The sequence below is a fragment of the Corvus hawaiiensis genome, chromosome 7 (assembly GCF_020740725.1).
Source record: "Corvus hawaiiensis isolate bCorHaw1 chromosome 7, bCorHaw1.pri.cur, whole genome shotgun sequence".
NCBI classification, from domain to species: domain Eukaryota; kingdom Metazoa; phylum Chordata; class Aves; order Passeriformes; family Corvidae; genus Corvus; species Corvus hawaiiensis.
Genome location: NC_063219.1, coordinates 22,002,789 through 22,029,820, shown reverse-complemented (window position 1 = coordinate 22,029,820; position 27,032 = coordinate 22,002,789). Strand labels below are relative to the sequence as shown.

Here is a 27,032-nt window from a genome sequence, read left to right as displayed (position 1 = left end):
TCATTGATGCAGGAGTATGAGTAATCTGCTGGGGAGCCATATGGTTCACATTTATTTTAATGTATCTTTGACATCAGGAGAATAGCTGAGACAGCAGAAGAAAGTGCTTATGTCTTGGAGTTCAGCCAGAACTGAGATCATTTAAGTTTTGTAATCAAAGAACTACCAGTTTTCAGGGTAAAAAATGTTAGAAAAACATGATGAGCTTAAAATGTCATTCCTATCAGGATTGTATGAAATAAGGAAGCAGGTTTTGCATATGATGGATGAATACAGCTTCAGCAGGTGCTTTTCTTAGGTGCAGGTTTGGATTCTGTTTCAGCCACTAAAGATACGGAAGGAAGTGCTGTGGCTCCCACAGGGTTCACGCTGCTGTAGCTCCCCTGCCCAGCTTGGAAAATGAGGATGTTGAAAGGCAAATGAGCAGTGCTTCTGCATAGTGCCTTGGATGTATGAGAAAGCAAGTCAGGAAAGCTTTGTTTCAGTCTGACAGCAATACTTCTGCTCTTGCTTACCTATTTCATCAGTTATAATTTATTCTTATACATATGAAGCTTAGGTGATTCTTTTAAGCATACATTGGACTGCTAGTGGAAATACTAATTTTCCCCTTTGGAAAATTACTTATCATGGGATTTGGGAGTCGGATGGGCCTATAATGACATCTGGTACCAAGATACAAGAAATGAATGATGACTGAGTATGATAAAACCTGAATTTTTCAAATATGGAAGGAGTTGCGAGTATCTTCTAATTTTTCAAAAATTCACAAATAGATGAATGGTGCTTATTTTCAGGGAGAAGTGAAGAAAATACAGCTTGAGGTGAAAAAGGGTGGGGCACCAGAAGCAGCTGCAGAACTTTATCCCAGCAGTGGAGGAGGCGGTGCCTGGGGGCGTTGGCAGGTGTCTTCCCCCCCCCACCAGTGTCTTCCCCCTGCACCTCTCAGGGCTGGGGGCTTTCCAGCCTGACTGGGGGCTGTGACTGGGATGGACAGGCAGGTAAACAGATGAGCCCCATGTGCAGATGTCAGTAGGAGTCTCTGCTTCTATCTCTCCACTCCTTGGAAAATACCCTGGTATGGGGTAGGAAAAAAGGGTACACAATTTCAGAAGTTAGAGAGCTGCTGATTCATGGCTTTTAATAAGCTGTGGAAAAGAGTCATAATTCTTCAGTCTTCCAATAATACATAACAGTGAAGTTTTTTGTTTGCAATACAGAAGTGCAAAACATCTTATGAGACTGTTGGTAGGAATAAGGTGATGGCAACCATCTGGTTTCTTCCATATAACTGCAGCACTAAGGAGACAGTCTAACTGCAGTCCTCTAGTTACATTAAAATATATTAAAAATATATTACACTGATTTGTTAAAAATCAGTGTATTGCTATATCTTTCTTCACCCTTGTCTATTCCTAGAGGAATACATTCCTCTAGATGTGTTGAAAGTTTTCTGCATATAAATTGCTTCATTCTCTTTTATTAACTGTTGATAAACAAAAACCTTTCTGTAGTTTCTAATCTCATGTGATTTGAATGGCTCTCATTTTTCTTACCTTCTTCATTGAGTCTTGCTCCAAACCCAGAAAGTACTTACTCACTTGCTGTGTTTGGTGACAGAATTCCAGCACAGATACTTTAGGCAGGATAAATCTGACAGGAAATTCTGTTTTCAAGCCACTACTCATAATATTCACCCATCTTCCATTAATTGTCTTTGGGATGGAGATTTGTGTGACACAGCAGCCTAAGTGAGATGGGACAGCAATGGAAGCTATATTGCAGAACAGTTTTCTTTCTTAAGGCTATAGTTATTTTCATGATAGTTGCTTTTTTTTTTTTTTTTTCGGACATTGATACTTTCTTCAATTTTGACTTTAAAGTTTTACTTTTAGAGTATCTTTGAAAAGTCAGTTAGCGGGGCCTCCTGTTTCATACTTGACGTACTGTGTCTCAAAATACATTTTAATCCTCTCGATCAAGTACCTAGAAACTGAAACAAAAAAATCTGGGAAACGCAGTCTTTCTGGTACACTGTCTTGTGTGTCATTAATGTTAGCCACCGGGAGATAAAAACTTGTACTTCTTGGTAGATAAAATGTTATCACTTTAAATTTAACCATTTTAATAAGCATAATGTTAATAAAAGTTATGTCTTTTGAGGTTTGTGTGCAGCCTTATGAATAAATCACCAAAATCTCAGTTTCTTGATAGACTGCTGATCCATTGCCTCTAGTCTGTATTACAGTCAGTGACTGAAAAAGGATCTTGCTGTATTACAAAACCTTGATATGGAGCTTTTAGGCATTGTGCTATTCTGCAGGTCCCTGGCTTGCCATACAGGTGTGCTTAAATTTTTGAAACCTTAGAGCTTCCTTGTATGTTCAATAGGCAGAGAAGTGCATAAGCCAGGAATTGTGCATAAAGAGAAATGACAGAAATGTATTCCGTCAAATTTTATGAAACAAATTATAACTGCTGTGGATAAAGAGAACTATTATGAGGGAGAGAGGTTAATAACAAAGAAAAAATGAGTAGAAGCATCCTCCTGTGTGCCTGTGCAGGCACACCCTGAACAAGGAGAGCAAAAGGGTGAGCACAGAGGGCATGTTGGGTTTCCAGGTTGGGTTAACCATGCTTGGGTTAAAGAATGGTTTGCTATTAAAAGCTTTCCTTTCATTATTTTGGCCTTACCTTTAGGACTTTTGTTTACATACAGTTGCCATTTTTGCCATAGATAGTGTGTGGTTATTAACTTGAGCTCTGCTCTGCTCAATCCAGAAATGAAGCCATTCAAATGTCAAATGCCAAAAATCAAAATTTCATTAGTTGATATTATTTCAGATGAGGACTTCTGACACTCCTGTTTAAAGTAATCTGTTCTGAAGACCTTTTTCAGATATAGTGACCTTTTCTGAGAGATAGTTCTGTAGTACTGGTAGTTATGTTCTTAACACTTTTAACCTTCCCTCTGATATATTTTATGCCGTACCTACATATCTCTCAAAAATAGATAATTCCATATAATCTTGAAACATGGAATTAAAAATTATGTTACATTTTTAAATACTTGAGAATGGAGTCTCCCTTGGAATATATCAGACTTGTATAAATGTGTTGAATATTGTGTGGGATCCATAGGACGGTTTTAGGTAATGATGAATATTTCTATTCCTTCTGGCATCCTCACCCTCCAGAGTGGTAGCATTAATTTCAAACCCCACCTTCTAGTTCCTGCTGACAGTGTCTGTCCAGTAGCTGCTAAAAAACCACCTCTCAGCCCAGCAGCCCCTGCCTGGAGTCAGTACCATGCTTTTTGCGCAGAACAGGTGATGGTGGCATCCATTGATAGGAGTTGTTACACAGGCAGATGGCTTGGAAATACTGTTTTGGAGACTGGTCAAGCAAAGGAGGCCTTTACTAGATCCCTTCTGGAAAACTCTGGCATTTACACTGTATGGATAAAATTACAGGTAACAAGTTTTTGCTTAGAAACTGACTGTGCAAGGCTTGCCTGCCTCTTCAATCCGTGTCCCTCATTCTGAAAGGGGTTACTAATTGATTAATCTCAGTAAATTTTCCTGGATGTATATTCGTGCTTTCTAATAGATCAGGTATTTTGTGTGTTCTTCTTCTCTATCTTGAGTTAAGCAGTCTCCTTAGCAGTGATTCCAGCAGATTTGAACAAACTCAGTAAGGTACAGTGCATGCAAAGTAACAGATGCCCCTTTCTCTTCGTAAGGTGGTAGTTCTGTTTTGGTTGGCTTGAAGCAAACGGTTCGAATCAGTTAGAGAGCACTTTGTCCCTGACGTTGGAAAATGTTCAGCACCTCCATTCAATATCTAATAATATTCTTGAGCTCACATCAAGGCAGCCCTCTGCTCAGAGATTTTTAGGAAGTGTAATAGAGCAAGAACACAGTGCCTTTGCAGTGCTGACTTTGCTTCTTTCCATGTCCTTGGTAACTAAGGTGGTTGCAATTCTCACGTCTCCTCACTGACATTCTAATCTATGCTTTTGAGTAATCAAATACAATCCTGTAAACTCCTGCAGTTCCTGCCAGATCTGTTCTTGTAAACAACATTCACATAAATATGAATATATTCTAACTCTTTCCTGACAGTAGCGTTCAGGAGATGACCGTGGAGTTCTTCACAAGGCCTTAGCTCTGCCCTTTAATGAGCTCTATCGAAAGATAGGATGTGTTCAGAAAATGTAATCCCATGTATTCTGAGGGCTCTGAATGTTTACATGCATGTTTAATTATACAGATTGTCATATAATTTGTCTGACTTAGAACTATGACATTAATAAATAACATCGCAAATTTTAATGGTATTTACAACAAATGCATGTCAGTTCTCACGTCTTCAATACACATCTTCAGTGTAGTGCTGAACTTACAGTGCTGGTGACGGTGTGGTTACAGTGTGTCAACATTTTTGTGAAGTTCAGCTTAATTCTATTTTGACACAGTTTTAATCAGCGATATATCAAAAAAACCCCCACAAACAAGCAACTTTGATGGTATGGCGTTGACAATTCAATTACTGAAACTGATGAGCACTATAAAGAAGTTGAAGACATGCATTAGTGGGTTCTTTAGACAGCCCATGACATCTGCAGTCTTACTGAGAGACTGCTGACTGAACTTTTAGGTATAAATGCATGGCAATGCATGAAATTCATGTTCTAAATTTTGATGGCACACACATGGGCAAAAATCCACATAGTGTAAAAGCTCATTCATGGTATCTAGTTTTTATCATAGATTACTTTTTTTTTTTTTTTTCATCTGGGTGTAACTAGGTCACAGACTCTTCTGCTTGGCTTCATTTAACTATTAATATTAATGTGTAGTGTGTGAATAAAACTTAAGGGTCATTTATTTATGTTTAGCCATTAGTATGAAAGTAGTATCTCTACGCTAAAGAGATTGACAGATTTGAAAAAACAGAAGTGCTTTTATTGCAGCATTTGTCATTCCTGCCAGTAAAGCAGCCCTGTCAGGAGTTCCACAGCTAAGATCTAAACCAGATTGCTGTCAACAAAGACTCTGTGTCATAGACACTCAGGTTTACAGATGAGGATTCAAAGGTTCGTGTGATTCTCTAACTTGTGAGATTTACAGGTGCAATTATCTTCGATTTCTTAATGAAAAAAAAAAAATTCAAGAGCAACCTTCCTTTTCTTCCCTTGAGTATTTTACAGTAGTTTTATTTCTCATTTCATTTGTGACTGGTTCATTTATTTGGTGGAAAAGCTGCCTGCCCTTCAGTAGCTGCTAGTATTTGTTCTGAAATAGAGGCATCATCCAGTTGAGATCCAAATAACATCGATACTGTTATATCAGAAATTGGATGCACCTCCGAATGATTCAGATACCTCCTTCAGCAGAAAAAGGGGTTTTAAAATATGCACTTTCTTATATATTTGAGCATATTGGCAGTGCAAGTGCTGATTTAGAGTATTTGCTTTTATGTTACATTGAAAGAAAATGTCTCAGTATGAAAATTACCCCATCTCCCAAATGCTAAAAAATTGGTTTTATTAAAGGTAGTTTTGTTTTGAAACTGTGGTATATATGAAAAAACCAGCACATTCAAACTATATTTAATATCATGCAAAATTGACACATCCCTGTCAACTATTCTCTGCTAATGCTCTGTTGATACGAGGTTTGCTTCAACTTGGATGTGAGTTAGACATGCCTAATCTAACAGAGTTTGTCTTTTGATTCCCCTTTGTACATCCTACAGCTTTTTTTGTAACCGTTTACTGGGAGCATGTAAGTAACAGGACCTGATCTTATTTATCTGTTTTATATTTATAATCCAACATACCTGCAGCAGGTCTGGAGTGCCTCTTATTTACGTAGCAAACCATACTTTTAGCTGCTTATTAGTATTAGAAAAAGTAATCCTGTTTCAATGTTTCAGTGAGCCACAAAGAGTTCTGTGGTAGTGTCAGTAGGATACACTGACTGTAATTTGGATACAGGGCTTTATTTTCTGATATACTTGGTTTTCACACAGTTCGGTAGATGATGCTGGGGGTTTTGAAATATTGCTTCGTGTAGAAGTTTGTGGATTTACATTTGTGGTGATTAACATTTCACAACATAGTAATAGAGGCTGAAATATGTTTTACCTATCTACAATAAAGACCTCTTCCAAAACCAGACCTGAAGACCAAGTGCATCCCATCTCTAGAAATGGTGGAATTCTAGATTATTGCTGTACATCTTGTTGCTCTTATTGCTTTTATAGAATGGTTCCAAGCCCTTCAAGAGTGGTCAGGCACACTTCAGTTCATTTTATTGCCTGAATTCTGGCAATGAGGTCTCTCATTAACACCTGCACACACCTGCAGTTGTTGCCTCTAAACTGCAAAGCAGTGACTTATTAGCTTCATTCTCAACAACCTCTTGCTATTTTGCAACAAATCAAATAAATTGGACTGCTCATTTTAACAATCAGGGAGTGTCTCATCTTTCTCTAAGGTTTGTGTGTCTTTTTTTCTTTCCTCTAAAGGCATGCAGGTATTATCAGTGAGAAACAATAGATCAGTATTGTGGGAAGGAGTTGCTAAGTGTCTGTAGAACCAAAAGAAGAATATTTAACAGTTAAAATTTGGCATTTGTTTCTAAACAAGTTTTGTATGTTACTGCATATATTTATAAAAAAACCTGAGCACAGGTATGAGTGGAATCAGAAAATAATTAGAAAATACTAGATTTAATTTTTTGTCAAAATTCTACACATTACACTGTATTACACACACGTATTCAGTGGATGGCAGCAGAAAAGAGGATGAAGGTAAAGAAAAACAAAGTGGGTCTGACAGCTAATCAAAATTATTCCTGTATCATTCAGTGGTGACCATGGTATGAATTTCTGAGACAGCATGAAACACTAAAAATACTGCTTTTATTGTTTTTCCAACATTAATTTATCACAAATTAGATTATAGGAGATACTAATCTTTTCCATCAGTGTGACCCAGTGCTGTAGAGCTGTGGATCTCTGCTGCCTTGTGCAACCTTGTTTTGTTGGCAGGGGTTGGAAGAGGTGTGAGTCAGTGGATCACCATCTGTGTGGTGACACTGTGAAAGAAGTTCCTTTTGCTAGGATTTGGTTGCTTCGTTGGTAAAAGGATAAAACATTTTTATGACATGATGGGAAAGAAAAACTTTCCTGGCCAAGTATTTCTTTTCTGAAGTAGAGGGTGATGTTAATGACTGTAACACCATGTGGTGGCTTCTAGGTTTGCATACGTGGTAAATATTTCTAACATAATCTTCTCATTTAGACTGCACACCTTGGAATGCAGTGTCTGTGTAGTCAGGTATTGTCACTCGCATAGTTCCCTTTACCTTAACACATCTGCTGCCTGACTGCAAGTTATTCACACTGAAATCTGCCTGTGTTCCAGCATCTTCAATCCTGAAGAGAGAGAAGCGGAAGAGAACAAAAAATGTCCATTTTAACTGTGTTACTGTGTATTACTTCACAAGAAGACAAGGCTTCACCAGTGTTCCCAGCCAAGGAGGAAGCACGCTGGGAATGTCGACTCGCCACAACAGTGTACGCCAGTATACGCTGGGAGAGTTCGCCATGGAACAGGAGAGGCTTCACCGAGAGATGCTGAGAGAGCATCTAAGGGAGGAAAAACTCAATTCTCTAAAGTTAAAGGTAAAACTTGTCTGAGACTTTGATCCCTGCCTTAATGTAAATGAGCGGTGTCAGAGCTATATAGGCCCAAGGCGTGTGTGTTAAACAAAACCATCTCCTTTCTATGAGCTGCATTTTCAGTTGAAATGAGCATTTTCCTGGGGTTTTTTAATTTTACTGAAGATGTATTTTTGTTTGATAATACCAAGTGCTTCTGTAGCTGCCATTGCTGAGTACATCCAAGTGCTTTACAGGGAGATTGTTGTTTATTCCCTGTTTTCTACAGAGAGGAAAAAAAAAGCAGAGTGGTAGGAGTTAGCCTTGAACGGGGTGTCCAGCAGAAGTCTGGAAGTGCCAGGAAGAGAATGAGTCTTCTAAGCCTGTGCACAGGCGCTGTTAGACAAGGGAATGGTAACATTATAAGTACAGAAGGTGAAAGAGCTTCCTTACTTTGCCAACTTAGGTGGCTTTGGCAAAAAGTAAGAAACAGTGATACTAAAATGTTTTCATTTGCAGTTTACCAATTTTTATGATTGTGTGTCTTTACTATTTCACCAAAGAATGTCCATTAAAGAAGAAATGTGTCAGATAAATTAACCAGTTGTATCAGGTTAGCTAGTCAGAACAAATCCTGGCTAGTTTTCACAGAATCACAGAAGAGAAATGCTTCAAAGCTCTCACCATCTTTGTGGCCTCCACTGGCCCCTCTCCAGTAGCTCCTTGTCATTCTTAAACTGTGGAGACCAGAACTAAACACAATACTCCAGATGTGGCCAAGCAGAGGGGCAGGAACACCTCTCTTGACTTGCTGGCCACACCTCCTGATGCACCCCAGGATACCACTGGCCCTCCTGGGGCCAGCTTTCCAATGAAGCTGTCCTTTTAATGACAATGTAGGAGAGGAAAGAAACTCTGTATTTGAGTAGAGGAGAAGGGGAAAGGGACTGTGTTCCTTCTGCTGCTTTAAAACTGCTGGCAGAACTTCTGGTTTTTGTGTCATGGATTGTGTTGCATATATTTTTGACTCTTTTTCAGATGAATCCTGTAATTAAAACAATATTTAGAAGTGTAGCTGAGCTTCTGCTGCACATCCCTTTCTTCTGTGATACTACATCTCTGTTTCTACTGTTCCTACTGAGGAGCAAAGTGGCACCCTCCAAGTTCAAGAAATGCCTTTAAGCATTTTTCTCACAGAATGAACTATGAGTTCATGAGTTCTTGTGTCCGAAGGCCTGAGGAAGTTTGCATGATCTTCACATTTGTAATTACCTTTTTCAGTCTGGTTTTATTTTTGTTTTTTTTCTTTCATAGCTAAATAGGTTCTTAAATAAAATCATAAGGTTAAAAAATTTGAACTGTCGTAGAACAAACATAAAACCAGTCAGGACAAAGGCAAATCAAAGACTGATATTTGGGCAGGTTGGAAACCAAAGGCTTCTAGAGTGTTAGGGACTTTCCACTTGATAGAGTGATACCTGTAACATCTCACATCACAGGATTTTCAGAGCATCAAGTGTGAATTGTGCTGTGTCAGTGTAGCTGATGACTAACTGTAGATCCTTTGGCTGACTTCCAGGAATCAGCTCAAAGAGAGGAATCCCCAGTGGAGTGGGTAAAGAATAGTCAAACACACAAATATTTCACTTTTCTTTTCCTACCTAGAAAGTAAATCAAGAAAAATCACAGATCTTATGTACCTTGAAAGATTGGATGAGGCCTTTTAGCCCTCGTCCATATGGACTAGAGCTTGGTTCTTCATCCTTTTCTAACTAACCCTCCTCTTGACTGGGATGGATCTCCTTTCTTCATTAACTTATTGCACTTCAGCCCAGTCTGTTTTGGGGACACAGACCATACTCTCTGCTCATTTTCCAAATACATGTTCTTCCATCTTCCCAGTTATTTGTTTGAGTGGATGATTATTACGATTATTAAGTTGCTGAAAAATCTCTTCATAACTCTTCAGTGAATAAGGAGAGCCTTATTTGCAATCCTTATTTGCATCTTATGGTTGTTAAATCTGTTACTAGAGCAAAATATTCCTCTTCATCTGGAGTACGTATAAAAACGTAGGCAACAGAAAACTTCCTTTTTTAACTAGTCCATTAATCTCAGTTTAGTTGCATCCCTGATTATGTGCTGGCATTTAAAAAAATAAAAAATTTCAAGCATAAAAAGAAAGTGGAGAGTCACTGTAAAGCACTGAGCATGTTTTGTTTGCTTTAGAAAACAGAGCCTTGCTGATTCTCCCTTCTAGAAATGGAAGAGCTGCTTGGTCATTCACATAGTTTCTAAATGAATAAAAAGGGAAATGTGGCATTCTAAGGTGACAGTGTCAGCAATTATGTCAGCAAAATTATTACTCATTTAATGAAAATGTGCTAATCAGGATTTGTATAAAAAGATACATCACAGAAAAGTGAAGAAGATGAGAAAATGAAGTTGAGCAAAGTTAAGTCAGAGGTTTTTCTATTTGAAAACCATTATGCAAATAGAAAGTAACTTTTTTTTCAGTTTCCCTGTTGGTTTTTTTTATTATTTTTTTGCATTGCATTAAAATATACAAATTGGTGGGTAGAAAGTGTTCTCTCCTGTAGAATTCGTTTAAAAAAGATAGAAATACAGCAATATATTGAAATTGAGTTTCCATAATGTTAGCTACTGTTTATTGTTTTAGTTAAAAGTGAAGAGCCAAATAAGAAACACCTCTAATTAAAAGCAGATAAAGACTGTGAAATCATCTCCAAGTCACTTTGGCCATTTAGTACCAGAACTTTGGTGTAAACACTGCTGACAAGGGCATAAACACTTGTTAGCAGCAGAGTGTGAAAATTCTGGATGTAAAAGCCATCTTATCAAATAAAAGGTACAAGGTAATCATTTGAGAAAACATGAGTAAGCACAAAAAATTACCTGGAAGAGTCCTTACTGCTTATTCATAATGTCTCCTAAAATTGAAATTTATTAAAATTATTAGCATGAGATGAGTGATGTTAAGGCTCCCAGGTCTGTGAACACAGTTGGTTCCCTTTGTTGGAAGTTACAAGGAATAACTTCCAACTAGGGCAAGGCAGAGGTGTCCATCCTACATTTTTCATCTTTTACTGAGTTGGACTGAATTTCCCTCAAAGGCTTCACATATTCATTTGCCCTTGTTCTGTGGTTATGACACTAACCTTTAGATTCATGAGGAGATTTACCAGTCTACATATTAAGTTTAATTCAGATGAGCAGTATTATGATGACCAAGAGAGCTTATGTTCCCCTGAAGTTCTGGAAAATGTATTTGATAGTTCTTGATAATCTTCCTCCCTCTGTAGTTACCCAGTTACTTTTTAAAGAAATGTTAGAATCTTTCATTAATTCATTTATTCTTTGTGTGGCAAAATGGAGAAAAAAAAATTAGAGGAGATAACAAGGAAATCATCCTGCAAAGGAGTCAGGAGCTAAGTGCTTTGAAATGGCAAACTGCTGGCTGATGCCATGCATTTGATGTTCCGGCCTGCTGGAGGCATGTGGTGTTTAGCACATGACTGGAGTCCAGTCCTTAATGCTCTGCTGCTGTGGAGCAAAGCAGTTAAGATTTGGAGGAGGAGGAGAAATACATGACAGGATTGGTATGGTGCTGTAGGTGCTTTTGTCTGCTGCCCAGTTACAGCATTCACGTCATGGGTAAAAGTCCTAAAAGTTGATTTTTATTAAACAGTAATTGAATAAAATAGTAAAATAACTAAAGAAGCAGGGATCAGAATTCTTCTCTCTCCACAGTTTCAAACTTAGATTAAATAACAGTGATCTGCTTAAGGAGTGGTTTGAGCCTTGTGTATATAAAACTAAAGAAATCAGATTTCTTAGGTAGGTCATTCCCCTATTATATATTAAACAAACAAAGAAATCAAAGAAACATAAATACATTGTACTTAGTTTTACCTTGCTAATGTAAATGAAAAGATGTAACCAAGGGTGCCATTTTGGGTTGAAATATTCAGGCTGATTTGTGTGTACAATGGGGTGTTAGCTACAGGCAGCTAATTCAAGATGCATTAAATCCCTGTGTGGATTTACTTCACTCTCTCTGTAGAATGTACAGGAAAAAGGATGACTTCTAATGCTGCTTTTCCTACCTTACTGAACTAATACATTGAAATACCTGGTGTAAATAATCTCCCCATTGTCCCAGGGCCTGGCAGAACTGATTAGGGAGCTATTGCCCCCTCTTTTACCAGCCAGTGTAATGTGAAATGTATAAGAGAAAATGGAGTAAGAAAACAACCTGAAGGAAGTTTGAGAAGACATTTTGAAAATGCCTGTATTTAAGATGAAGAAAGAGCTAGAAGGATGTGCACATTGATTGGGATTTGAATGTTATAGGGATAACAGACATGATAAACTGAAACATTAAATACAATGAAGGCACTAAACTCCAAAGGCTGCAGTTAGGAAGAAAGTTTGAGAATACATTAAAAAGAGAAACAGTAATGCTTATACAGTGGGGTTGTGGAAGTGACAGAACACCTCTGCGTGAACTAAACGTGGTGCTGAATTGCTAAGAAGGAACTATTGCTGATCTCAGGAGTTTTCTTGGTGCAGTGTAATGTGTACACATAAACTGTGTGTAAGGACTACCAGTCATTACCCCAAGACTCTTCTCCTTCAAAGGGAAGAATTTATTGCTTTTAGCCTGACTTAACAAGTCAGGAATAATTAGTTGTTTGTTGGGGTTTTTTTCCTGTGAAAACACATGTTTTCTTGCACAGTTGTTCTAAGCACAAAACTGTGATTGCCAGAAAGAGTGTGCAGTCAGTAGGAGTTCACTGTCAAGTAATTCAGTAATGCCATAAATGACAGTTACAATCCAAAAGACTGTGGAAAGGATGGACTATATAATATAAATAATATAAATGGTAAAATGAAATAGTTGGGAATATAAGAAAAGCAGAAATAGTGAAATGGTTAAGATTCAAGGCTGCTTTCATACACATCAGAAACATAGCTAGATGGAGATGACACAGTAGCACAAAAATGGGAACTTACTTTTGCAGTGATAATTGTTAAATGTTTGAATGTTGAAATGCACAAGAAACAGGTTATTGTAATTATGGCTTCAGTATTTTATCTGGTATCTTCAGTATTTAAAACTGGTGCCTAAAAATTTATTTGGGATAACAAGCCAAGGTGAAATTTTCTGCAAGTAAGTAAGGCAAAACCAAGAATTTCAGTGGCTGCTGGTGGGGTGGCAAAACTGGTAATGCAAATGGGACTTGAGACTTCACCAATATATAAAGATCACATAGTTGCACCATGTTTTCTTGCATGAATGTATGAGACCATGTGCTTGTCTGTGCTTGTAAATCAGCAACCTCATCAGCTGAGAACATTACACAGAGCAGGGTGAAAATCGTGAATTTTTTTGTTTATTTTCCCATTTTAAGCAAAATTATTTCATAGAACAATAATAAAAGATCTATTATACGACAGAATAAATCATATAACTTGAGTTGCTTCACATTTGCTATGGAGAATGTTGCTCAATCTGAGTAAATTGAGATTGAAAAAAGATACTTTTTGTAGTGAATGTCATTGTCTCTCTGAACTTTGTTTTAATAGTTTCTTTTGATTCTCAAGCAATTTCCTCTGTAGAAGAATTTTTCTAGACCCTGTAGTTGTGTTTTCTGGCAGATATAACCAGTGAGCTCTACCTTCCTTCAGAGCAGTAATTTTTTTTTCTTTTCTCCTTGAATATATTTACCCCTTTCTATACGGGATGAGTTACAGGAGTATGGTATGGAAGTGTGCTGTGTTAGGAATGTTTTGCTAATGCCTGGTCACCTTATGTGTGATCATTTTCTGGAACTTCCTGGCAGTCATGCAGCATTTTTACATACAGCTTTGAACACTGGTAATGCATTTCACATACTGGCATCTGTGACATGTCATATGTGTGAGCGTAGTTTAAGGACTTTGTTAATGTTCTGTGCAACAGATGACAAAGAATGGTACGGTGGAATCTGAGGAAGCCAATACACTGACTCTGGATGACATTTCTGATGATGATATTGATCTAGACAACACTGAAGTAGATGAGTACTTCTTTCTCCAACCCTTGCCTACAAAAAAGCGGCGGGCATTGCTGCGAGCTTCTGGAGTGAAGAAGATCGACGTGGAAGAAAAGCACGAGCTGCGAGCCATCCGCCTGTCCAGAGAGGATTGTGGCTGTGACTGCCGTGTGTTCTGTGACCCAGAAACTTGCACCTGCAGTCTTGCAGGCATAAAATGTCAGGTAAATGTCTACATTATTGTCATTATTTAATTATCTGGGGGAGGGGGAAGGGTGTGTGTCCATGCACATGTATGTACTTTCTGTTGTTGAAGTTATAACTATGGGAAATTAAGTATTAGGCAATAACACTTGTGGATCTCCAACCAGTTTTTTAAGGTCCTGTTTTAAGAGTATATAGTGGGCAATCAATACGAATAATGTCCTAAAATATCTTTATTATGATTTTAGGCACATACATGGTTTAGGGTGTTTTTTGTTCTTACACAAGTGTTCTGCTCCTCATACTCCTTTTAGGCCTTTATCTAAATAGGCAGATGCAGACAACAGAAGAATAAGTAGCCTGCAGATTTCAGAAGGGATATTACCTTTTATTTTAGAGACAATTAGCAGACACTCCAAATGTGAATTAGAGTCCAAACTCCATAAGAAGCAATAAATGACATTCTGCGGTACTGTCCTGTATGTAACATGCATGATACTTAAAATCTGTGCATGATAAATTTGCATGAAGGCAATAAAAATGTATCTACTAATATAGCAGGGAAGTTTTTCCTCTGCAGACTTGAAGAGGTATTTCATATTGTACATTTAAATAGCGTCAGCTATACGTGTCCCAGAATGTTTCCTAAAAGATATTTCTGCTAGTTCTGCTGAGTTGCTGTTGTGCAGCTGAGTTTTCTTCCTGAATGCATTTTTCATCATCTCATAAATCCAAGCTAAACTTTCTCTGCTATTTTAAATAATAATATTCTCTTTGCTGTTCCTGTTCTCATCTCCACATGTGGGGAAGATGTACTGGATTGTGTTATGTGGTTCTCCTGCACATAATTGATGTTTAGGTGTTACAGTGTAGATGAAAGTCACAGACTTGAGGCTATCTAATCAAACTTGCCAACACATGGATTCAGTCAAATTTTCAAAAATTTAAGATGCGTATTAATAGAAGCTCTGTGCCCAGTCTGCTGAGCTTACAATATTGCATCTAGAATTGACTGGATTACCTTTTAAAATGCACTTGAGTTTTTGTTCCTGTTTTCTGTGATCAGGTGTCCCCGTTTGTAACTTTATAAAGGTTTCTATAGACCATTTATTTTGTTTCAATAGGTGTCTAGTTTCTGTGATTTTTACCAAATTTTAAGATGCTTTCTGGTAATGCTTTTGCCTGGATTTGAGCACAAAAGGAAGTAAAGCTGTAGCAGATCGAGAAATTGAAAAGCTGCCTATTTTTTTGTTCCACTCTGTAATACTTTCACCTATGGAACAGAATCATTTTTTCTCTACTCTGCAATAGTGGAGCATGTCCAGACCCCTTACTGTTCTCTCAGTACTGCTAAATTCCAGGGCTGACTCCCTGAATGATTGTTAGCTTTGACTAATTTTACAAGCATTTCTGAAGGTGAATCCCACTTCACCATTTTATTTCTCTATGCTGTCTAGGTTGTGTCATGTCACCAGGCTTTTGCTTCCTATTGTTAATCTGTATTCTCTTTTTTAAAAGGTGGATCGTATGTCTTTTCCATGTGGTTGCACTAAAGAAGGGTGTAGCAATACAGCAGGTAGAATCGAATTTAACCCTATCCGTGTACGGACTCACTTTTTGCACACGATAATGAAACTTGAATTGGAGAAAAATAGAGAGCAGCAAGTTCCAGCACTCAATGGCTGCCACACTGAGATAAGTGCACACAGTAGTTCCATGAGTCCAGGACCCCATCCAGTTGAATATTCAATTGCAGAAAATTTTGAGATTGAAACTGAACCCCCGGCTGCAGTTATGCATTCCCAGTCAGCCGAGGACTTGGACTGCCCAGGGGAAGAGGAGGAAGAGGAAGATGGGAGTAGCTTTTGTAGTGGAGTTACAGATTCTAGTACACAGAGTTTAGCCCCTAGTGAATCAGATGATGATGAAGAGGAAGAGGAAGATGAGGAGGAAGATGAGGAGGAAGAAAAAGCAGATGATTTTGTAGAAAGTATGAGCTCCCATGCTGATATGGTGCCTCTTCCTTCTGTCCTTTGTTACTCTGATGGAACTGCTGTGCATGAAAACCACTCTAAAAATGCCTCATACTATACTAACTCTTCAACTCTGTATTACCAAATAGAGAACCACGTTGCTGGCACTGCTAACCAGATCGGTGAGACTTATTCAGAAAGGGATGCTGTCAAGAATGGTAGTCTTTCTCTGGTGCCTTACAACATGACTTCAGAACAGTTTGTTGACTACACACGGCAATCAGAGGAAACTTTTAGCAGCCCTCATTACCCTTCTGCAAACCCCTCAGTGATTGTTTGCTGCTCATCTTCTGAAGGGGATGGCAGTGCTCCCTGTAACAGTTTATACACTGAGCATAGGCCCAGTCACCCGCCAGTGGAATTTCACTCATACTTGAAAGGTCCTTCTCAAGATGGCTTTGTTTCAGCTTTGAATGGTGACAGTCGTGTACAAGAGCACCCTGCTGAGAATTCACTAAACCTCCCAGAAAAGAGCAGACTGCACGAAGAGTGCATCAAATCACCAGTGGTAGAGACGGTACCTGTTTAATATTAAAATTATTCTAGGACTGACTTCCTGTGTTAAAATTCACTCCCACTGGATTTTCCTAGAAACTTACTTTTTTAAGAGGTAGACAACACTTGGACTATAGTCAATGTTCCAGACACATTTTGTTTTCTCAAGCTACACTGGCAGTGGTATTGCACAAAACCAGTTCATGTAAAGATTTAAATAAAAATAATCAAACCCTTTTTTGATAAAACACGTAAGTAAAAAACACATCCAACATATTTCAAAGTAGCCTACCTATGAACGTATGTGAAACCTGCCAAGCTATCTGAATCAAAGCTTCATGTTTTTGACTGTCGGGCCTGTGCAAGATTGTTAAAAATGATACTTTGAAATAATAATGTTTAGAGTCCTAATTTTCAACATATCTGAAAAGATGGTAAGTTTAATGTAAAAGTAACTACTGTACAAAAAAAGGTTTTAATTGTTCTGTACTGTATGTATTTTATTTATGGTAGTTTAAGATTCATGTTTTGATAAAAATGAACAGCATGTTCATTTGAGCAGAAGATCCATAGCTAGTTACAAAGAGCATGTCCACTTTTCATCTGGAGTACCTTGTATACTTCCTTATTTTTTCTTAATACCATTTCTGATAAATCATCTTGAAACACATTTTTAGAGTGTACTATTTTCTCTTTCACTGTTCTTGAGAAACAGAAGAGTCAGAAAGGGGGCATTTACATCTTCTAGAATAGAGAAAGGTAGACAATCCTCCATTTAAAACTAAAATCAGTGGCATTCCAGAACTAGTACCCCCTCCCCAAAGAAAAATGATCTTGTATATAATGGCAAAGCAGTAGCTTAAGCTCGCACAGCACCTTCAGCCCAACCACCGTTCAGATACTTATGCACTTTAGTGCCACTTTGCAGTACTGTATGAACTGCGGGAACTGTGAACCTCTTTGGAGAAATGCCATAGCTCCAGACTCTGAGGCAATGTAAGATCTTAAAATTCATAACAAAACCTGTACGTTTTTCCCAAGCCAGTTAATGAACATGTCAGTATGCAATTTATAAAAGCAGAGCCTTATTGATCAAACTTTAAATAAAGCATGGAAAAAAAAGTGGAAGTGTCTAGATTGCCTAAATTTTTATGAAATACGAGACTGGCTTTTGTGGACTTCTGACTGTATCGCAAATTTAGTATCATTTGGTCTTACTAGGAAACAATACATTCAGTAAGGAAAAACAGCTTCAGAAATTTTGTATCTGTGAAAGTCTGCAAGCAAAAGAACATGTGCATCATATGGATATTCATTACCTTGTGATCCACTTGTTTTTAAATGAAATGGGAATCAAAGTACCTTTATTAAACAATGTTGCTTTTGTCTAGAAAAGGAGGCATAGGAACCAGCTTTTCTCTGCACTGGTAATTCTGCACTGCCTTATTTTGATTTCAAAATCTATTTCAGCATTTTTATTCTTCTAATACTGAAGTGTCATTTATTATACATCAAGTAGTTGAAATGTAGGCCTGTCTTGTTTGTCAAAATAAGGATCAGCATCTTAGTTTTTATCTGTGTCAAATCTAGATGGTTAACAGTGTGCATGTAAACACAGTGTAAATTTTAGCTCTGTAACAGTGACTCTTCTGGTTAGAAGCTCTTTAAAACATCATGTACAGTACTCCAGTAGAAAAACTGCTGATGTAAAATATGCTTTTAAAAAAAAGAGCTAATGTAATTGTTTTTATATGAAATCTGGGCAAAGTGATTTCTCATATTTATGCTAAATTAGCAAAAATATTTTTACTCCATGTAGTAGCTGGAAAGGTTTTTTATTTACTTGTTTCCACAAGAAGTCCTACGTGTTTTATATGAACTGCATTGAAAAGTCTAGTTCTTTAGGGACTGGATTCCAAACTTGCAACGTATTCCATCTCCTGGGAAAGCGCACTCATGTTGGTTATCTGGTTCAGCAATTCCATAGCCTCTGTTCCTCGCAGTCACAGACAACTCTAGTCTCTTTCTCGAAGGCTGAGTAGCCAGGTAAGTGCCTGTATTCTCCAATGCCATACAGCAAATACCCTTGATTTTTAAAGAGAAATGTGCTAGTCCTTTAAAGTTCTGCACTTAAGAATAAATTATTCTGTTCAAGATATTCTATGGGCAAATTTAACAAGTCTCTGTGTATATAGGGGTCTTGCTTTAACAGCAGGCTTAAATTAGGCATTCTCCCTCAACACCAGCACCAAAAGCACAAATCTCTTCCGCTTGAGCTGGGACAGTAGATGAGGATCAGTAGCAGCTCTTTAACCTCAGAGTGTGTTGAAGAACCACACACACTTTACTGGGGTATTTCTCTCAGGGGAAAATTAAATGAAATCTTTTGCTTTGTTATTCACACCCTTCCTGAGCAATAAGAAATTATTTTCTTGGCCCCTGTGCTTTCACATGAAAAATATCTTTAATAATATCAGCGAGCACAGTAAGTGATTAACTTTATAAAATACAGCTCAGCTAGGTTTAAATACCGAGGTGATGGTTATTTACTATTTCCACTGGCACAGATTTCTGATCCCAGTCCTCCTTAATATTAGCATCTGTAAAAACTTCTGAGTATTTGGATGCATATGTTCCATGCCATTGGGGCATCAGGGGTGAATACAGCCAAATTCTCTAAAGCCTGCACCATAGGATAACAAGCAATACCTTGTAAGAGAGAGGTAGAGGGAGCAGGGACTATATAAAGCATTTGTGTTACACTGTTTTCCCATGTTTGAAGTAGCTCATTCCTGGAAGTCAAAAAATGAAATGTGCAGAATAAAGATTTAAGTTGAAAAATATTCCTAATGGAGTAGGTGGTGATACGTAGCTAATAATACGTTTCTTTTGATGCAATGTGATGTTTTGTGATCAAGATTTGATCTCAGGATACAAAGTAAACAAACCTTCTTTAGTTCTTGCAGCAAGTTATAAAGTCAAGTCTGTTTATAATTCATGGAGAGTTCCTAGTAGCTATTACTAATACCAACAAACCTTCTAACAGAGATAAACTCATACTGAGGAAAAAACCCAGCAACCTTTCTTTTTTTCAATACAGGCTAAACCTCTTGCTCAGCCAAGTCCATGCCGGCAAATAACAAAACCGAAGTGTTTTCTAATATGTATAAGTTTACTAGAGTGAAAAAAACCCAGTTGAAACCCTGACCAAAACAGGTAGGTTAATTTAGCTGAAATCTAGAGTAGGATGTAGAAATCAGGTGAGAGTCAAGTTGCCCATCACTTGTTTAGAACAAAAAAACATACTCTTCATTTAAGGGAAAGCAAGCTTAAGTCATGGGATGGAATATATTTTAGTGTTATTTTCTGGGCTAGTATATAATAATACATGCTGTGTCCCATATCCTAGCTGGTTAATAGTCATGTTGATAACCAGTCCTTTCATTCTGGGCTGTTTCTGTGTGATAAAAGCATTATGTTACTAAATGATAACCAGCCGTATTTGCTTCTGTATCAATACAGTGTATTATTTGTGAAAATATCTACTTTACTGATAGTCTGTATCAGCTTTATTTCCAAGATATCTGGCTACTGATAAACACACTAAGAAGCCAGGTATATATTTCTGATTATATTGCATCATTCACAAAAATGAGTCATAACAAAAGCATTTCCCTCTCTTGAAATAAACCAGAATTTTCACACAGACCATCATTGGAACAGCACCTAAAAGCAGATGCCTTTTTGCCTATAAGGTGAACTTCACCTCTCTTGGAAAAAGTGCATTGTTAAATATATATAGAGCTTTAATTGATGTTAGACATGAAATTAGAACTTTGTTGGTACAATGACAATTACAATTGTTCCTTAACAGCTATAACTCACATCCATTGAAACATCCTTAAAAGCTATTCAGTAGAAGTTTCTAGTATTCTTTGTTGAGCTGTATGCCACTTAGATCAGAAAACTCTAGATTTGTAAAGCTTTACAATTTTTCATTTACAGAAGTTCCTGCTAGTGAATGATAACTGGAGTTGACATTTATTTATTTTAAGGCCATTGGTTCCACTCCATAGTAATTATCACTTGCTGTAGATAAGGTTCAGCTGCTCCCCTGCTCTGTTAAGAGTGGGATCCTGCCTTTGGTCCAAGTGCTGCAGGAATCCCATGTGGTATTGGTGGTGCTGGTACTCACCAGATTGCTGACTGATCCCACTCCAGATCCAGTTTCTAGCCTGATCTGCGTGTTTTATTTCAGTAAATGTGCTAACAAACTGATCGTGTTGCTTTCCCCGCCTCCTAGGGAGTACCTTCACAAACATAGATGCTTTGTTAAAGATGGTATATATATATTTGAATACAAAACAGAGCATGTATAATGGTTTTTATGAGTTCAGGTGTTCCTGACAGATAGAAATGTGATATACTGGATAGAGAATACTGGGCTCAGACAGAGGAGACTTTGGTTCTGTTGGCTTTGCCTTTGTCCGGTTGTGTCATCGCGTTCTCTGTGCTCTGGTTTGTAATATACTTGGAGATACTGTGATAAAACTTAATTCTATAGAACAGGTAAAATAACATTTTATTCTTGTGTTTTGGCAACCTAACAAAATTTCTGTACTGCAGACTATGCCACTTTCCAAATGAAGCCCAGTCCAGCTCAGAAGTGACCAGAAATTTTTCACTAATGTGAAACACAGCTAAAAAGAGCTGTCCTTTCCTTGGACTGGATTAATGAGCAGAAGTTAAAAAGTAAATTTCACAGTGAAAAGGTAGAATAAAAGCTGTGTTGAATATACAACATTTACCTGTCTAGTGCTTAACATTTGAGCAGCAAGATTGTAGTTTTCCTGCAACACCACACTTGGCAGCAACAGGCAGTCTTACTCCTCTGCATGTTGTCTTCTTTTGCCAGCTGAATTCTCTCAGTTGAAACTCCTTGTCTAGGCTGCTCCTGTAGCAAAGCAGGTGTCCTTACTAAACATAAAGCAAGACAGACCCATGATATCCTTTTAAAAGGCATTTGCTAAATAAGGATCTCCACTGTTACAGCTCATGAGTTGTATAAACCAATGTTCATTGTGCCAGTTGTTTTATTTCCTGAAACAGTCAGGAACAGAAGAGGATGATAGGGAAAATCCTTAAGCATTCCCACTGAGACTAAAGAGTAATTCTATCGTCATCTGCTTTATTATGGTTGCAGGACAGTTGATGTAAAATACTTTGAAAATCTAGAATTAAGTCAGAGAATATATGCTATAGAATTTATTTCTAAAATACTAAATCTGATTACTATTTTTTTAAAATGGTAGAAAGCTGTTATTTTCAAAACAGAGTCTAGTTCACTTACGTGTTCCTTGGTATGAGAAATCTCAGCATTTGCCTTTTCAGTGTTTCAAGTTTTCTTTTAATATTCTTAATTTTGCTATTCTCTTTAATCATTGTCCATGTGCAAATTATTGTCCATTTTCTCCAAGAAGTGTCAAATCCAAAGTACAAATATTGTGAAGTGATGAAGTGCAATGTAGTTTTAAAGATGTCTGAGTGAACACATGCTTGAGTTCTTCACAAGTTCTTCCTCTTCACTGTCTCTTCCCTCTCCTAAATCCAAGGCAGCTTTTACTTTTATAGCTAATAAATGTGCCATAGTATTGCTTCCACTTATGGAGGAAAGTTACAACATCCTTGAGGACTTTTCTGCTACCCTAATGGCTGATACCAAGAATTTTACTTTTATGTGAACATCCAATTTATGAAACACCTGTTTTGCAGCCTTAGTATTCTCTTTTTAATTCCTTCCTTCTTTCCTGTTGGTGTTTAGGTGGTCTGTTGTGCAGTAAGACTTTTCGTTAAAATCAAGCACAAGGGCAACTCTTGTTTCCTTTGTTCTGAGAATGAGATCTTGAAAAGCCAGGTTGGATGGGGTTTTGAACAACATGATCTAGTGGGTGGCAGGGGCAGGGGGGGTTGGAACTAGATGGTCTTTAAGGTCCCTTCCAAACCAGTCCATTCTGTGATTCTAAGAGTTAAAGTATGTATTGCCCTACTGCTGTCTTCAAGGTTAGGCAGACACCCACCACTTAGAAGGTCCCACTGACTGGAGAACCATATTCCTGGTGCTGTGTGTTGCACCTTCTTAGTTGAGATCATAGTCCTTCATCCAAGGCTGGGGGTGGAACAAAAACAAAAGTCAAAAGGCAGATTTTGTCCTTTATTTACGCAATTATTTTAATTTGGATCTTAGCAATGACACTTCTAGTTCATGAATGAATGTCCAGTATAACCAAGTCAAAAGAAGTTTGTCTTTCATATATGTTCTTCTGTAACTGTTCACTTTTCCAAAAAAACATGAAAATGGGATTAGCTTTTCGTGATAGGGAAAATGGTGGAAGATAAAAATGCACATCATTGTTCTAATACAAGGATCAAGATAATCCTTTGTGTTCGAACACTTGAGTGAGTGCAGAGAGGATAGAAAGGACAATGTAGAGGAAAAGAAAGATGAAGGCAAGAGGCAGATTGATGAGGGTTATTTTTCTTCTAAAGGGAAAAATAAAGCATACTAAAAAAATCCAAAACAAAACAAAAAAAAATAACAGAAGGAAAAAGGGAAATTAAGATCACTTCAGAGCAAGGATGGAAGAGTATATGGACATTCACTACAAGCTTGCCCATGTTAGATCATAATATTGTTTCTGTTATTTAATATATTGTAACCAAACATGAACTCAGTGGAAACAGGAAATAACTTTTTTTCCAGACCAGAGTTATACATGTGGCTATTAAATAAAAGACTTATCCAAATGCATGGGGTAAAAAACCAAAAAAGCAACACCCTGGAAGCATTGCTACCATGTCATTCTGCCCATGGCAATTTCCAAGCCAAGTTCAATATCATTTTAGTTAACTCTGCTCCCAGGCACGTATTCTCATATACCCAGTTTCTCACCTAACAAGAGATGCTAAAAGCAAAGAAAAAAAAGTCGTTTTATGAGCATTTTATCTTGGGATTTTCAAATGAGGCTTAGTACATTATGGCAGGTAATTATTTTAGGTTTCTTCATCTTAAATTTCTAAAATACGTTTTCAAGAATGAAATTTTGGGGTTGGACTGTGGATGAAAGTTAATCTTGCTAGGGTAATGGGGGAATCACTATGAAGAACCATTTGTGAGTCTCAGATACAGATTCAGCTTCTTTAAAAGATCATCATGTGCACTGGCAGCTGGTTCTCTTAAAACCAGAAGCAAGCATGCTGGGATTTTTCAAGCCATTTCACACAAATACCACAACTTCAGGTCTCAAATGCCCATGTAAACAAGGCTTAATAACTGGGCACTTCTTTTAATTGACTGATTGTAGGCACTTCTATGGAAATATGTCTGAAGTGTAGTTTGTGAAATATGTTTAAAAAGTGTTTGATGTAAAATAAGCGCTAGACATTTAACAGTGCAAAAATAGTCAAAATCTGTAGATTACAAAACTCTTCCTAAGATCCTCAGCCTGTAATATTGTCCTAGTAAAGTTGATCTTTTAAGTTAAATTGCATTATGGTGTAATAACCTTTTACAAATAAAATTATTAATACAAGTGTACTGGTTAATACCTGTTAACATAAAACATGGCAATTAGTTATTTTGATTTGTTTCAATCTACAACTAATAGATAGAAATTTTGTAAAAAAACACAAACAACACATTACCTTTTATACGTTTAAAGTGGTTTTTTTAGCAGACTACATTAACAGTCACACTGTCTAGCCCAACCCTGTCTTTTATGAGGTTCACCTCTCTCCATATACATGCATATATATATATCCCCACAAGAATATAAAATTGCTTTTGAAATTTGTGTTGGCAAGTGGTAAATAGTACACCATGGCATAAACTCAAAAGCATTCAAGTTGATGGTCTTTCAGACAGGTAATCCATTCAAATGGGACTAATAAAATTGTGGTGTAATTGCAGCCATTAAATTTGTACATTACTTCTAACTTCACTAATTTTTGAGAAAAGTAATTATGTTACATACTTAACATTTTCCATTACAGATGATCTTGCATACTAAAATTATGGAGGTCTCAACAATTAAGCAAGATATTTAATTGGACTGCTGCTTTGAAACTGTTTAAAGAAGCAAAGGGAAAGTTCATCTTAAAATCTGTATATGGAAATAATTTTAAGCTTCATGAACTACGCTTTTCCTTAATTTCCTTTTTTTAAACAAGTTGTAACATCAAAGATGCCAAAGGGTAATATAAGCTACAATATATTCAACAGAACTTAACCTAGATCTTATGTTGTAATAATTTATTCAAATTAACTGTATTCTTCTGTATTTATATTTTCAGTATTTATTATGAATGATATGAAATTTGATGTATTTATTGTGGCTTATTACTGCAGTGTATATATTACAAAAATGAGCATTTTTAAGTCTTAACATTAGTTTTTCTGTTAATTAGTGGCACTTGTATCAGCTGTATTTTTATTATATATTGTACAGTATATATTGTCCATTTGTTTGCAATGAAGTAAACCAGGTTTCTACGTTCCATCCTGGCTGCCAGTGCATTGTTCGTCTCATTTCTGCTATGCAGGCACTAGAGAGCCTCTCTCAGCTAAGAGAACCAGAATTAGTACTGCACCTCCTCCCTGAGACCTGCAGAGCCTCCAAAGACACTCTGTGAAATCTTAAGCATTTCTCCCATTCCTGATAGCATAAGGAGAAGCAGTTTGTGTGGAATTTTTGTGTGTGTGTGTGTTTTTGTTTTTAAGTATTTGTATGCCAATTAAATTAAAGAAATAAACAGAAATGCTTTCTTAGGTATATCCATTTGCCCTTTAATGATACTACTGCCTACAATTTTCTTTGGCCAGGGAAATATTGTACCTGATCCATCTGTGCCTATAATTTTCATAATAAGGTAACAAAACAATTGTTTTCAACAGCTGTTGGAATAAAATTTTCCAACAGCTCTCTCTGGTGGACAATTTGCAGTAATTTTATACCTCAGATCATTTCAATGGCAACATTCAAAGAGTACTCCTAAATTTCAGGACAACTGCTTATTTTGAAAACTGACGATCAACATAGCTTCATTGAGAAAATAACACACACAGCAGAATCTCTGCTGTATTTTTATTCTAATATTTATTCGAGCTGAGCTGTACATTTATTAAAAGTTGTCCTTAAGCTTGCTTATGTGACAAATTACATTTAGCTAAATTATTTGTATTTACAAAAACTGACAAAGATCAGGTGTTGTTCTCTAGATTATAAAGAAGTTCTCACAGCAGTTGTGGTCTCACTTGGTTTTAGTTTGTTGGGAGTCCCACATCTGCTATCAGACTGCTTTTGGCATTGCCATGAATTGTGGTTTTTTAAAAGGGCTGCTCCAGGGCTTGCTAAGCCATACTGATACAAAAAATGTTGTAAAATAGCTTTCAACACTGGTTCTTATTGAAGATCCCAGGATGCCCATTCAGAAGGAAGATTTAACTCTAAGGTTCACTTGCAAGTTGATCTGGTAATAGTACTCTCAGTATTCTATACTCACCCTACAGTAAATCAGCGATTACTCCCAAGGGTGATAAAACAAAATCCTCAGGTATGGTGGGCTGGTGAATTCCCACTGCAGTGAATGGTGTCATTACCAGGTAGAGCCACGAACAACCAGTAGGGACCGCTTGTTCACAGGCAGTACTACCCAGAGGCACAGGCCCTGAAGTCCCAAAATGTTTAGGACCTGCTTCATCGTGATGGGAGTGTGGCTGAACTGGCCTGGCCTGAAGTCAAGCCTTCTTCAGCACTTGTGATTACTCCCTGGCTGTATAAGAGAGCACGGTGAGATGGAGGTTAACACTGATGCCAGCTGTTCTAGTAACCTTCAGAAGTTTATGTAGCATCTGATTGATGTACCAGTGTTTATGTGCTGTGTATGAAATAGTATTTATCTTTGTCCCCTTCATGGGGGCAGAGCATTATGACATTACTGAAAATGATTTAAACGTAAAAAAAAAGATGTAAAAGAGCCAGAGAACCCCTCTGCAACAAACTGATTTTTCAGCAAGCCTTTCTATTAGAGCCTGTTAGCCACTTTCAAGAGAGCATTAACAATGGCCAGAAGATGCTGCTGGTTTTTTATTAGCGTATAAAAAACCTTAAAATCCAACTTCCTAAACCTGCAATCATATTTGCAGATCTCTTACTCCTCTTCTAGTATTATATGATGCTTATATACGTGTATGTACACACACACACACATACGAATAGTTGGAAGTGCAATAGTCAGTGTGACCTAAAACCCTGGATCCTCAAACAGAATACAACAAAAAAAGTCACTTAATTTTTTCCTCTGTTTATAGATCTTTTCTGGCAGGTAGTAGGGAGTCCAGGTAAGACTGAACAGCTATACTAAATACTGCAAAATACAGACGAAAATGTCACAGTTTCAGGAACTGTGATAGTTAACATACCTTAAAAAAATGATATGTATAATATGTATTTTGTACTAGTGCCCTACTGACCCTTTGACCTGAAAAGAAGTCTCAAAAAATGGAAGGAAAATC

General features: G+C 37.3%; 1 protein-coding gene across 8 annotated transcripts in view; it reads left to right on the top strand.

Moving 5' to 3' along the window:
* The window catches only part of CSRNP3 (cysteine and serine rich nuclear protein 3), a 108,293-nt gene extending 83,271 nt beyond the window's left edge, over nucleotides 1-25,022 (top strand). For 7 of the 8 annotated variants that reach the window (XM_048310246.1, XM_048310247.1, XM_048310245.1 and 4 more), the window contains 3 exons: nucleotides 7,436-7,695; nucleotides 13,658-13,954; nucleotides 15,453-25,022. In XM_048310246.1, coding sequence (XP_048166203.1) covers nucleotides 7,436-7,695; nucleotides 13,658-13,954; nucleotides 15,453-16,496 — 1,601 coding nt within the window. In that variant the 3' untranslated portion in view covers nucleotides 16,497-25,022. The remainder of the gene's footprint in view (nucleotides 1-7,435; nucleotides 7,696-13,657; nucleotides 13,955-15,452) is intronic. The other variant, XR_007204978.1, reaches the window with a different exon arrangement.
* Nucleotides 25,023-27,032: the final 2,010 nt, after the last annotated feature.